The sequence below is a fragment of the Antedon mediterranea genome, chromosome 7 (assembly GCF_964355755.1).
Source record: "Antedon mediterranea chromosome 7, ecAntMedi1.1, whole genome shotgun sequence".
Lineage (NCBI taxonomy): Eukaryota > Metazoa > Echinodermata > Crinoidea > Comatulida > Antedonidae > Antedon > Antedon mediterranea.
This window is the reverse complement of record NC_092676.1, coordinates 24908658-24922507: the sequence shown is the minus strand read 5'-3', so window position 1 is coordinate 24922507 and position 13850 is coordinate 24908658. Positions and strand designations below refer to the sequence as shown.

General features: G+C 34.2%; 3 protein-coding genes across 8 annotated transcripts in view; all 3 read left to right on the top strand.

The window, feature by feature from the left end:
• Window positions 1-1129: 1129 nt before the first annotated feature.
• LOC140055551 (organic cation transporter-like protein) lies at window positions 1130-4745 on the top strand. The gene is made up of 8 exons (XM_072100888.1): window positions 1130-1501; window positions 2097-2200; window positions 2594-2748; window positions 2982-3150; window positions 3415-3550; window positions 3746-3840; window positions 3988-4196; window positions 4627-4745. The coding sequence occupies exons 1-8, from the start codon at window positions 1130-1132 to the stop codon at window positions 4743-4745; spliced, it is 1359 nt and encodes a 452-aa protein (XP_071956989.1).
• A 227-nt stretch (window positions 4746-4972) lies between these two features.
• On the top strand, window positions 4973-5884 carry LOC140055142 (organic cation transporter protein-like). Its single transcript, XM_072100368.1, has 2 exons — window positions 4973-5178; window positions 5452-5884. Exons 1-2 carry the CDS (start codon window positions 4997-4999, stop codon window positions 5585-5587), a joined length of 318 nt encoding a protein of 105 aa, XP_071956469.1. The 5' UTR covers window positions 4973-4996; the 3' UTR covers window positions 5588-5884.
• Window positions 5885-5931: 47 nt separating this feature from the next.
• The window catches only part of LOC140055137 (uncharacterized), a 33201-nt gene continuing 25282 nt past the window's right edge, over window positions 5932-13850 (top strand). For 3 of the 6 annotated variants that reach the window (XM_072100361.1, XM_072100358.1, XM_072100362.1), the window contains exons 1-6: window positions 5983-6058; window positions 6673-7813; window positions 8058-8244; window positions 8475-8620; window positions 8961-9021; window positions 9358-9397. In XM_072100361.1, the coding sequence (XP_071956462.1) occupies window positions 6701-7813; window positions 8058-8244; window positions 8475-8620; window positions 8961-9021; window positions 9358-9397 (1547 nt within the window). In that variant the 5' untranslated portion in view covers window positions 5983-6058; window positions 6673-6700. The other 3 variants (XM_072100363.1, XM_072100359.1, XM_072100360.1) reach the window with 3 other exon arrangements.

Here is a 13850-nt window from a genome sequence, read left to right as displayed (position 1 = left end):
ATGAACCAATTGCTGAGTAAAGACGTGGGCTCGTTGGCCCAGCCTTAGCTGTAATTGCGGTGAGTAATATTGTATATATTGTAATATTGAAATAATAAACAAATAATTAACTAACTAAAATTCTTCTAAATTTAATACGTTATTAAATAATTTAAATCCATCTGTTCATACATTCATATTAATTCGAATAACAAACTGTATTGGTCAGTTCTTAGTATATTTATTTATACTCGAGTAGGCCCTAGAAAGTATATTGTGAGCAGCTATGTTTGAAACACATAGTAGTTACTAGTAGTTTGTAATACTGTAGCATTTGGATACGTTCTAGATTGTGTAAGGTGTAAGAATAGGCAAACAAGGGTGTTGTGTTGTTTTTCGTTAGTTTCCAGTTGTGCATGCATACGAACCACCATTTTAATGACTGGTCGTTTTGTTGTGAGGAGCATAGTAGTAGGTAAGTTGGTACATTCACTCAATTTATTCACATTCTTGAGCGTGTGGAATTCCATCACGACGGCATTATCTTAAAAGCATTCCAGGTGGCTCAATTTGAAGCGTGACCCTGGCGATGCAAGGCAGTTACAGATACAAAGTTATGCTGAGCTAGCAAGTTTATCTAAGCCTTATAGAATGCATTTAGGCCTAGGTTCTGGTGCAGTTAGTGAGTTGTTTTACGTTGGTAAGATATTGCTATTATTAGATGTTATAATGTGTTTGTTGGTTATGCTGGTTAAGCAGCTCATAGAAAATATGTTTGTAGGTCTAATCAGTTAATACATGTATAAAGATAATTGCATTAAACAATGTAGGCCTAACTACTAACTTGGCCAGAGCAGCTAAGATTTATTAAGATGTATTAGCCTAAAGCTTGGTTCCCACTAAGACGCAACGCATTGACGTAAGCCGCAACGCAAGCTAATCGACCAATCAAATCGAGTCAATGTTTGTAATAATGTTAGTAAAATATGTATGTATTAATATAACAAGATATTCATAAATAAATACGGTAATATCACGAACTGATAAAAGTAACATAAAATCATTTTGAACCAACAAGTTACATACATTTATTTCAACTCATGTTTTTAGATACCGTAAGGACTGAAGTTGTTAGTTACAAACAATAGAAATGAAATTCGACCATGTGTTTAAGTACACTGGAGAATATGATCGTTATCACAAAATACTCGTAAATGTAGTTTTATGCGTTATCATCTCGAATGTGTTTGGAAATATTGGAACGGTCTTCTACAATGGCAAGATGGATCATTACTGTAAAGTTCGAAACAGCTTAGAAAATACCAGTTGTAGTGGAACAGAATATGAATGCGGTTTAGACAACCTGATGTTCCCATCAGATGATGTGAGCACAGCCTTTATTAACGAAACCAAGTGCAGAATGTACACGAATCTCGCCGGAAGTAACGAAACGCAAATTACAAAATGCAAATATGGATGGACATATGACCAATCTCAATACGAATCAACTATAGTATCAGAGGTAAATATTTAGATGGAGTGTTTGAAATGAAAATAAATGTCCGTATCCTACAAATCTATTTGCCGTCTGGTCAATAGAATGATTAACGAAAGTATTTATTTCCAACGACGATGACTCGTTAAATGCATGCATGCCTTATCGGCAACAATGCTTCAAAAAGCTTATCGCTGTCGAAGTTCCACTTATTTAAACATGTTAAAATAGGCCTATATTATACTTTTATATAATAATACAGACAAAACACTAATAATAGGAATCAACATGAACATTTCCCGTACAAAACAATTGTTTTTAAAAAGTGCCTTAATAATCCAATCATGTTCTATTTAAAATACTTGATATAAAAGCCCATAGTCCATACATGTTTTCTTCTTAGGCCTACACTGAAAACTCCATACTACATCTTTTAATATGTAGTCACAGCTTTAAACAGCTCTGACTACACTATCAAACTTTATGTGACAAAACAATGTTGATGTGCCCATGGACATGATAATGTCCTATCACTAACATAGCATATCACTTCCATATTTAGGCACATCACATTTTTTGTTTGATAGTGTAGATAGAGCGTAAGATTTGCTTTTCTCTGCAGTTCGATCTCGTCTGTGACGATAGTTACAAAGTATCGCTAGCCGCATCATCGTACCTATTTGGCTTTTTCTTTGGATCTATCATATTTGGAGCAGTATGCGATTAGTAAGTATATCATAGATTATAATATATTACTTAAAAATATATTAATCACATCTATATGAGTACTATAATCATCATTTTTATCAGTTACATGCGTCATCACTTGCCCCAAGTCTGTATTTATTGTCTTTTTTATGTTAGTCCACCAGTCGACGTTTAGAAAATACAAGCTCAAGTAGTGTACGTATGAAACGCCATATGTGCCAAAATATTTATCTTTTTACTAATTATTAAGTCAAAACTCCGTCTGGAACCCAGACTACATCACTCAACAATGTTATGCTATTTTCTCGGCAGTCATGGACAGAATAAATAAACATACGATTTTATCGCCACCCATTTGCTGATTTCGTCACAGACAGTTTCTCTGATGATTTTAATATTACTCCTATATAGCTTTGGAAGAAAACGTGGAGTCATTTTGGCGCTTCTTTTGAGGATACTGGCCGGCATTGTAGCGTCGTTTACCAAAACTTACTGGGGTTTTTTCGTTGTCCGTATTATACATGGTTGTGTTAGTATTGGCATGTACCTATCTCTGTTCGTTTATGGTGAGTTCAATAAGTTATTATTTTAAGACCACCAAAGTACAATGTGTATCACAGTACAATACAATCAGTGTCGATCCGCTAAAATACCGTCACTACCATACAGATGGGCACATCAATTTTTTTTGTCAAATAAAGTTTCATAGTGTAGACAGAGCTTTAAACTTGGGGACAGAGTTAGGATAGGCTTGTATTTATTGGGCTATTAGTCTCACCTTATTTTGTCTTTCTATCAGTTAATGAGTTCGTTGGCCCATCAAAGCGTGGGTTTATGACGTTAATGGTTCAAGTCTACCACAGCCTAGGATTTGTGATACTTGCTTTCATGGCGTATTTCATTAGATCGTGGAGAAATTTACTTCTCATCGGTAGTGTATGCCCTGTGCCAATATTAATCGTGTACTTGTAAGTAACATCTGTGTATTGTTTATGGTAACGGAGAGCTTGAGTTTAAAAAAGTGAAACTGACTGAATATAATTATTACTTACCAATTCTAATTCAATCTACAAAAATGGAAGAGAGCTTTTCTACAGAGGTGGATTAAGCAAAAACAGTTGTTTTGACAAAATACAGATTAAGAATGTTGTATAATATACTGACGTAATGGTTTATAACATTTAAAACTCTGTTTAGGATAAGTATTGGCTACATACCTCTTTGTTATACAGCTTCATTCCAGAGTCGCCTCGATGGTTACTGTTGAAAAACAAACAGAAAGAAGCTAAGGCTATTCTTCAGAAGATCGCAAAATTCAACAACAAAGACTTACCAGATAACGTTATTGACCACCTTGAACAACAAGAGGTAAGTTTAATCTAAAGGCCAACAACTCAGACAGCGTCGTACGAAGAGGCCCGACGAAATGTCTTGACTTACGAGTCGTCTTGAGATAGCGTCGGGTCCATAACTATTTTCACCCTTATTCCGTCTCTCTCATTTCTTTATACGATACCATTACTTTAGTCATATCATTAACAGACAATTTGTTTTTCTCGCCAGGATTCAACTAAACTACCGTCAACCTTTGCGTCTGTTCTCAACATCTTCCGCTACTCAAACATGAGAAGGAAAACACTCATTCTTATCTACTGTTGGTAAATGGATAATTTATATTATTTTAATTTATCTGTATACCGGTGTACCGATTGTATTGTATTCGTCTGTCTCGTACGTAGAATTAATAGACATAGTTCAGTATTAGTAAAATATTTCCTTCATTTCTCGTACATTTTTGCAACCAGGTTCACGGCATGTCTTGTCTACTACGGGTTGACGTACGGTGTCGAAGGCCTCGATGTCAATGTATACGTTGGAATCTGTGTCATGGGCGTGTTAGAGTTTGTTGCCACATTCGCTAGTATAATCGGCAGTCAAAGGTTTGGCAGACGTAGCATATTGGCGATTTGTTTGTTATTTACCGGTACTATGTCATTTATTAATATTTGGATACGTAAGTACAATATTTGAATTGAGAATGATTGCAATTATTTGTTTAAGATAAGTCAAGATAAATAAACATTTATTTGTTTAATATTTCTGTTAGAAAGAAAAGGGGGGGTGGGATAGGGGAGGTGGAATAGTAGAACTATCATATGACGTTTACCCGATTTGAAGGAGGAAGTTAAGTTTAGGAGAATTATTACTGTACTTATTCTGCTGAAAAAATAATGTACGCCCACTAAGTAACAAGCTTATTTCATAACAATTCTAGATAGATTGACGGTTCATTTTGACTTTGACTGTTTATATTCGACTGTCAGTTTGATCATGAACAAAATAGGCCTAAGTTGATTGACCATGGTTTGATGTATGTATTTATATCTCTTCCTCATCTTCAACCAAGTGTTTTTGAAGATTGAAATACATTGTCTTTGTTTTAGCTTCCAGTTTTCCAGACATACGAACCGCCATTTCAATGACAGGACGGTTTTTCGTGACTGGGACATTTATGGTAGCGTATGTAATTACAGCCGAGATTTTCTCAACGGATGTTAGGTAAGTTGTGTATATAAAGAATAACATTATTCATGATTGCTACCACTAGTAGTATAATATAGTATTGTGAACATGTCCTCTCCTTTGTTGCTCTTCATTACACCAGGCCAATGTTAGACCATTAGGCCTACCAGCTGCTTCGGGGCGGAATTCTTCCCAGGCCCATACAATAGAAAGCTACCGTTCAAATTTAAATATTTATTACTACTGTATATTGTAATAACTAGAACCATTGGACTGGGAATCTGTTCGTTCATGTCACGTTTCGCTGGTGTGCTAGCGCCACAGATTCTTTTTCTTGAAAAACTTTGGAAACCGTTGCCGTTGGTGGCGTTTAGCTTCACGTCAATGTCTGCAGGATTACTGGTTCTACTTTTACCAGAGACTTTGAATTACCCGCTGCCTCAGACAATAGAAGAAGCAGAACTTGTTACAAGGTACTTTACCGTATTATTTATCACATTTGAGTGTGTCTATGCTAGTTTTAATTTTACTCATTGTTTGTCAGAAGAAAGTTAATTCTAAACATGACACGTGACATTCTTATTTATAACTCTCCATGATTTAAGTAAGCCACATTAAGTCGGTTTGATAGTCCAGACATTGCTCAATTTGCATCCAAAACAAGTCATCATTAGTTAGGCATATAGTTAGAAAAATATTACTTGGCAAAAAACGATGTGCATTGTATTTAATGTGTTTATTGGCAGAGAAACCAACCGTTATTGGGGAGCAAGAGATGGTTTGAAAATGAAGGACAAGTATGTGATATCTGATAAAGCCGTAAGAGGTGAAAGAGAAGAGAAGAAAAATGGACCAACAGAGATATTTGATTCATCTATGTAGAGTTAAAGTAAAGAAATGTCTACAGTGTAGATGCATGACTTTAAAATGTCAAGATATTCAACTATCAATCAACTATTTATAATTTTCTGTATCATATCAAATGATAAAAGAATAAGGTCGTACCAATCAACTATGTTTAATACACGTCTCTCTACATCTACACCGTTTGTTTTAAAATGCTATTAAATTTTATTTAAACTTTAAACATATATTGGAGAGATATGAACCGCAGTGCGTTTTCAAGCCTAATACGACGGGAACCAGAGAATTGGAAAGTAGTAAAATATAATGAGGGCGCAATACAATTGATCGACGACTGGTAAGTAGGCTAGCGTGTACGACCCGTGTGTGTGTGTGTGTTGCTGCTGTATTGGAGCGCGGCAGTTTTCAGGTTGAGTTGGTTGGAAAGCAGGGCCTACTAGCTAGGCCAGGCCTCCTACACATATTTATGAATTCCATAATACTCGCTAGGCATGTAGGCTAGGCCTTCCGGGTGCTGTTCAACTCGTAACGGACTAGGCTCCAACCCAAACCTACATATGTCTAGCAGCCTACTACCTACTATACTAGCCTAGCCTACTATCTAGAGGCCTGGCCCTAGCCTAGCTAGCTAGCCTAGCTAGGCCTGGCCCAGGTAGGCCTAGGCTAGGCCTCCCTAGCCTAGGCCTAGCTAGTTAGGCTACACACGTCACGTACACATATACAGACAGTAGTGCAAGCCTAGCCTACATATAGTACAAAAACAAAGGCCTAACTAGCCCTACTAGAGGTCTAGTAAGTTAGGCTAGCCCTAGCCTAGTAGGCCTAGCCCTAGTAGTAAGTAGGACTCTTAACTAGTTAGGTAGGGCCTACGGTAGGCTAGCTGATTTTTTACTATTTAGATACAAACAGACAGGTATTCAGCCTATTTAACAGGCCTAGTATGATGATCAATTAATATAATATAAACCTGTACGTTGGAAACAAAATTTAGAAAAATAAGCACTAGGCCTACAGTAGGCTAGGCCTAGATTACATTAGACCTATATTGTATCAATTTTAAGGATTTCATATTTGTTATAAAATAATTAATATTTCATTTTTAGTTTAAACTCAACCTGATGAATATTTGCCATGAGTAAAGTAAGTGAAAGGGCATCAGAGGAAAGTTTTCAAGATCTACCAAATGTTTCTTTAAAATCTAGCAGAAACTTGCTCACCAAAGAGTTGTCAGATTTAATGATGGGAATGTCTATGACTAGGCCTACTGAAATAAAGCCATACAGAAATCAGGATCCAGTAAAGGTACAAGATCATGGTAGCTATAAAACTGAAATTCAGCCATCATACAGAACAAAGGATCCAGTAAAGGTACAAGAAAATGGTAGCTATAATAAAACTGAAATACAGCCATCATATAGAACAAAGGATCCAATAGAGGTTCAAGCACGCTATGGTCATAAAACTGAAATGCAGCCCTATAAAACAAAAGATCCATTAGAGGTACAAGCACACTATGGTCACAAAACTGCAATGCAGCCCTATAAAACAAAAGATCCATTGCAGGTACCAGCACGCTATGATCATAAAACTGAAACTCAGTCCTATGTAAGAAATGATCCCATAGTAGACACTCAATATCGTCGGCCAGCCTCTTACGATAAACCGTCTGAAAATGAAAATCAGTACCAGGTAACTGCTGGTAAGCGTACACAAACTCTGACCAAATCTACTGATGGCTCAATTGGTTCTTCGAGTATGCACACTGCCATTAGTTCATCAACTGTCCTTTACTCTGAAACTAACAAGTCATCAATTATTAGTAATCCAGGGTTGTACAATCAAGCACAAACCTATAAGCCTCTTTCAAGAAATTCATCAAATTCTGTAAAGAATTCGCTACATCAGCAATACTCTGAAAATAATTCAGAAGACTCTAGCAGTGCTGCAGAAGCGTCAATTCAAAGGATTCATAATTCACAAGATTTTGCTGTTTGGAAAAGGTCATCAAATAATGTTGATTTACCAGAACGCTCACCACGTATTTGTCGCAAGACATTAGCAGATCACTTCCAAAACCAACCATCTATTGTCAGCTCATGTGATTCATCCACTCAATCCGTGACATTTAATGATGGCCATCTGCCAGTAAAGATGCACAGAAACAGCGAGGCCTCTGGCTATGATGGGTTAAACCTGAATGGAAATATTGGATATGGTACTGAAAGAGATGAGATTCCTGTCAAGGTTAGTTACTCATCTTTCCAAGTTACGAGTCGTAGCAAATATTTAGTCAGGGCTTAGAATAACATAATATACTATATTTTTTCATTCATTTTTGTGGTTGTAGGTAGAAATGTAAAACTTATATCAGATTTTGTAAGTAACCCACAGTGTGTAATAATATTACAATTTTTGGAAATAAAGTTGAATATATACCTAAAACCATAATTTCTAGCCTCATCTTGTTTGCATTTAATTCATTTCAAAGGACTATAGATATCAAACGGAGCAGTCAACTACAAGGGAAGATATGTACTCATCACATTACACCTACTACGAGGAGGATGACCCCTACAGCTGTTTGGAATCGTCTATGAGAAGCATCAACTATGGCCAATCAGAGACTGCTGCTGGAGAAGAACTTTATGATCTTTCGGTCATTGTTGACCAGCTTGGTAAGAGTCAAGAACATGCAGCAGAATCATACCAATACCCTTTTTACATCTGCAAAATGTAACAGGTTTGAATACAGTGAATACAATTTTGTGAAAAATCTCCCGAGATTTCACAGATGTCCCTATGAAATCTCGAGAGAAAGACTCTGATGAGCTTTAGAAGGTATCATTTTATCATTGCCTTTATACACATTTTTTTTTATAAGATGTGATGTTATTTATGATTTCAGAAGCATCTGTGAGACACCAAGTTGATCAACAAATCCAAACGTTTCAAAATAACTTGCATAAAGTCATTTCAGAGCAGCTTTACCAGTTCAGAGAATTACTGACGGTACAGACTTCTAGAGATGTCACACAGACTGTCCCATCAAAGGTAGGGACAAGAAATATTTCATTCACCTAAATTTATACAGATACTGTATAAGATAATAAGAAAGGTTACGGATAAAAAGAAAATCTTTTTTGAGATAAATTGTTTATATTGATCATCCTCCTGTTTTTACCATAGTCTATGAAATAATTTTTAAATAATGTGTGTGGTATATTAGATTCATCAGGGGCAATTCCTGGTGAGAGCTCTAGTCAAAAATAGATACCAGAAAATTAATTTTAACCAATAGAAGGGAGTGTGCTCCCCTATCCCCTAAATCTTCTCCTGGCTTTAGAATTAAATTATGATGTATAGTTTTTATTAACTTGATTTTTTATTATAGACATCAAGAGAAATGCCTTCAACAAGCAGTGCTGCATTTTATGATGATAATAATAGTACAGGTATTGTTAGCAAATAACCAATTTCTTTTCTATAAAATGTTGTATACAATAGAGTGTGAGAAACTGTAGAAAAAAGATGATTTCATTCATTTTTTCAACAAAAGTGTCTGAGACTTTAAAAAAGCCAATGAAGCTTGTAAGTCCCAATAATGTATAATACACAGGTTGACATGTATTCACAAGGACACAACATGGCTGGTTCTGCATCTTTGGTAGATGATCCATAAAAAAATAATATCCTTGGATTGTTAATTCTTGTTTTTGGTAATGAAATAGATCTTCAGCGATTCCAAAATCACTTTTGTAAAACATTTTTTTTATGAATTTATTTTTTAGATTTTCAACAAATTGCAACTTACCAGAAATCCAAAGAACAGTAAGTATTTTCAGTACTTGTTTTAATTTTTTACTGAAATTTAATTTCATGTGTGAAAAGCACCTTAATAGCTTTTAAGCTATAAAGCTGTTTGAGGCTGTGAAATTATCCATTTTACAGTTCTGAAAAATTGGCATTAAATGCATTTTGTTTCATTGAAACATGCAGGTCTGAAATTTGGCTTTAAATAATGCAAAAGTGTAAACAAATTTAATGGTTTTTTTAGTTATTACAATACCACTTGCATTTAACACAAGAAACTAATAAAAACGTGGTTTGGCATGGTGCTTGATCACTAGAAATTTCGCAATAATATGATACCGTACTTATGATAATGTATTGAAACAAAAATTATCTTAGCTGTAAATAAGATGAGGATTAGGCAGTTTCTTGGTAAGTGTAAAAGTATTTTTTCTTTTTAGTATTAAAGCAAGATATTTTTTTTGCTTTCTTGCATCTTTTCTCCACAAAGTGAACTGAAATTACTTTTAAACTATAAAAATGGCTTTTTCCTTAAATTTTATTCATCATTGTTTTTCATGTTTTTTTGAGGACAATACATCTTTAAAAGTTGTTTTGTCCGACAATAACGTGATATTGTCTACCATCATCTTGGCCAACAATGTGATTCAACAGGATTCCGTGACAATCAAAAGTAAAAGTGCAATTGGATGACAGCCAAGTACAACTAATTTGTCCGTTAAACGTTCATGTAAATGACATTTTAGCTGGCTAATTAATTTGCACATATCACAGACTTGACGGAAGCCTCCGTTCCCCTTCTCACTATTTCCTACACATATGTTAACCATTATTGTCCAATTGCTACTTCCACTATACATATCAATTGCGTACACATGGGACAACGAAAGCATTTTCTCTTTCCTATTCAACCATACAATACAGGTTGTAGTAATAAAATAACATGCAAGTTTAGACACACTATAAATCTTGAATGTTGAAAGGCAAATATGTAGGCAAGGCGCCTAGTGGGCGTAAATGGTGTGCAACCCTTGTGGGGAGTATAGTATCTCTGTAGAGCCAACAATATTTTCACATTTTCTAGAATTAGAATATATATATGTATATATTTTATTGATTTTCATATCATGACAAATTGTAATAGAATCGAAATGAACTTTTTATATTCATGGAATTGCAAATCTGAATATGTCACTTGGATTAAAGAATGCTATTGGATGAATTCGTTAATTTGAATATATTGTAGGCATTTTAAACATATTTTCCTAACTACAAATGTCTCTTTCCTATAACAGAGGATTTAAAACTATGTGCTGCCCTCTATAGAGCTACAGTAGCTACTAAAACTGACTAAAAACTAATTCGACAACCATAGCACAATATGAGGAGGATGTACTTGGTCTTTTGTAAATCGACGTCTCCCTAAATGTATGACATAGTAACTAGTGTAGTTGTAGTGTAGCAGTGGCCTAGAGTGTCAAAAAAAAAAGTTGGGGAAGATTCACCATGATTGTCTAGGAGAAGAGTACAGTATAATATTTCCTGATAGAAATAAAACAATATGCTGTGGCCAATCAATTTTTAACTTTAAAAGCAAACAATACTATATAATATTTCCTGAAAAAAAAAACAATATGCTACTGACTGTGGCCAATCAATTTTTAACTTTAATGGCCAAGCCACAAGCCCCCACCACCTTGATGTTGAATGGTATATGAATATATATATATATATATATATATATAGTGAAGCACCCATTAATTGCTTTTTTCATGTGTTGCATTGATATAAAATTGTCTTTCTCTACTACAGTACTACAGGGTACTTAGTGTTTTTTTAATATTAAGTTCTTTTAATATGTGATATGAACAGCAACAGGAAACCATTTCCTCAAAAATTAGCAGCAAAATGTTATTAATGCTTTCCTTGATGCTTCATGAATCTAGAGGAAATTAATATATGCCTAAAGCGCTTATACTCCATTGTTGGTGGTCAGTAACAGCAACAGTTATTGATACACCATTGGAATACATGAGAAGTAAATGAGATTTTTATACTGTGATCATGATTAATTCTGTGTAATAAAACTTCTAATAAAACGGACATTAATAATGAATTTGAGTTGCATACAATGGCTTTTTTTCATAATCCCTAGTTTTTTGTTGGAAATACCATATAAATAGGTTGGTTTTTTCCATATTCGGTGACTTTAGTAAATGACTATTAAGAAAAACATAAAATTCTGGATTAAAATACAATAAAGAATTAAATTTAAAACCATTTTTTAAATGTTTAGTTATTACATTGTAGTGGTTCTATAGCTTGAGTGCCAGCTCATAATTTCTATAGTCCTGAGTTCAATTCTCGTCTTGTAAGACAGAAAAAATTAAAAATATTTTTAAGGTCTTTGACATAAAACGTAAGGATTATTAGTGTAGTATTTGTAATAGGTTTTTATCATTCTTTTTTAACCAGACGCTCTTTGTCGGGGTGTGAAGTTGGTTTTGGTGGGTGGATATTTGCTTTGAGAGGTGTTTGCCTTAATGATAATAGTAACACTTTTTGAACCATGCATGGTAATACTAAAAAGTTATCAAACCTCACTGCTCCTACTAAAAAGTTGTCAAACCTCACTGCTCCTACTAAAAAGTTATCAAACCTCACTGCTCCTACTAAGAAGTTATCAAACCTCACTGCTCCTACTAAGAAGTTATCAAACCTCACTGCTCCTACTAAGAAATTATCAAACATCACTGCTCCTACTAAGAAGTTATCAAACCTCACTGCTCCTACTAAGAAGTTTAACATTCAGCATTTAATTATCATCTGGTAATCAAGGGTGTGACATTTTAATTTGTCAGTATCCGTGACTTTAGCCATTACATGTCCTAAAGGACATTAACTGTATTGCATTTATTTGTCACGTATTCATGATAATGACACTGCCACAGTACTAATGTACAAAATCAAGCATTTCTTTAGGAAGTAGATAATTATTAAAATGAAATTCACACATTTTTATTGAAAAAAAATTAATATAATATAAACAACAATGCAGATGGAGGTTTGACCAAACTAAAGCCAACAGTGACTCATACTGTGCATGGTTCTCTCATGTCCTACAGAATGGTTGTAATTCAACTAAGGGGTTTATTCACCCATTTATGAACATATACAGAAATATAGACACTGTGCATAAAAACAACTTACATGCGCAGATTTACGAAACCTAAACAATTTGTTTTCTTTCTGGGGAAATTTGGTCAAGACAACAACAATGAATAAATGAAATATAAATGTCAATTTAATAAATTCAAGTGAAAATTAAAGCAAAAAATAAATTTGTAATTGTGAGTTTTGAATCTTACGCAACTCTGAAAAGAAGCCCATCTTGTTAAAAGAAAAACAATTTTAAAAGAAGCTCACCTCTCAAAGATGTATTGTCCACCAAAATATAGAAAATAAAGATTATGAATTATTATAAATGTCAATTTAATTAATTCATTAGAAAATAAAAGTTCAAGTAAAATATAAATTTTTTTATTTAGTCAACCAAAACATATGGAAACATAGATATGAATAAAAAAAAACTTTGAATGAAAAAAAATATATATTCCCTAATAAAAAGACAAAATAGACAGTTCCATTTACCTGGAAACCAATTGTCTGCCGTTTGTCTTCATTTTACATTAAAATTACCTATTAACAAATAGGGGGAATCAAATTTCAATCATTAAGATATTGACAACTTAATTATGGATGAAATATAATGTACCCTACATAAAATACCTTGATGCAAATTTAGAAATTAAAAAAAAACCATTCGATGAGAAAAACATGAATGCCATGGAATTACCATATCCGGTTGTCTTGAATGGTACAATAGGGCTGAGGTATTGCCACCCACACACATTCCCCCTTAATAGTCCGACAGTACTCTGCAAAATATCACTTTACAGGACCTTGCGTGCACTATCATACAGTGGCTTAGAATTCACTATAATGCCTCTTCCGTAAATATACTTTAATCAGGTAGATTACTCCACCCCAAAGTTAAAACAAACAGATTTAGAAACACATATATTCCATCAGCTATCGGGTTGTTCAATAGAGATTTTAAACGTTAGTCCGCTTATTACTCATGTTTCTGTTACATTTCTCTGTTTATTATTTATTTTAGTCTTGTAATTTATGTTATATTCATACTAACTCGAGTGTACCTAAGGAACCATATCTCATAACTGTATATTTTTGCCGTTGTGACAATAAAGTGTTATCGTATCGTATCTTCCATGCAAGTTTCCCCAATTTTCCTAGCTAAATCAAATCTCCTACGAAATTCCAGGATACAATTTAAGATTAGGTAGTATCAGTTTTAAGATACCGTATTTATTTGAATAAATGCCCCGGCGTCGCTTTATTGTTTAGGAGGGCTTTTAGAGGGCGTAGCATGTATAATCAAATAAATTCT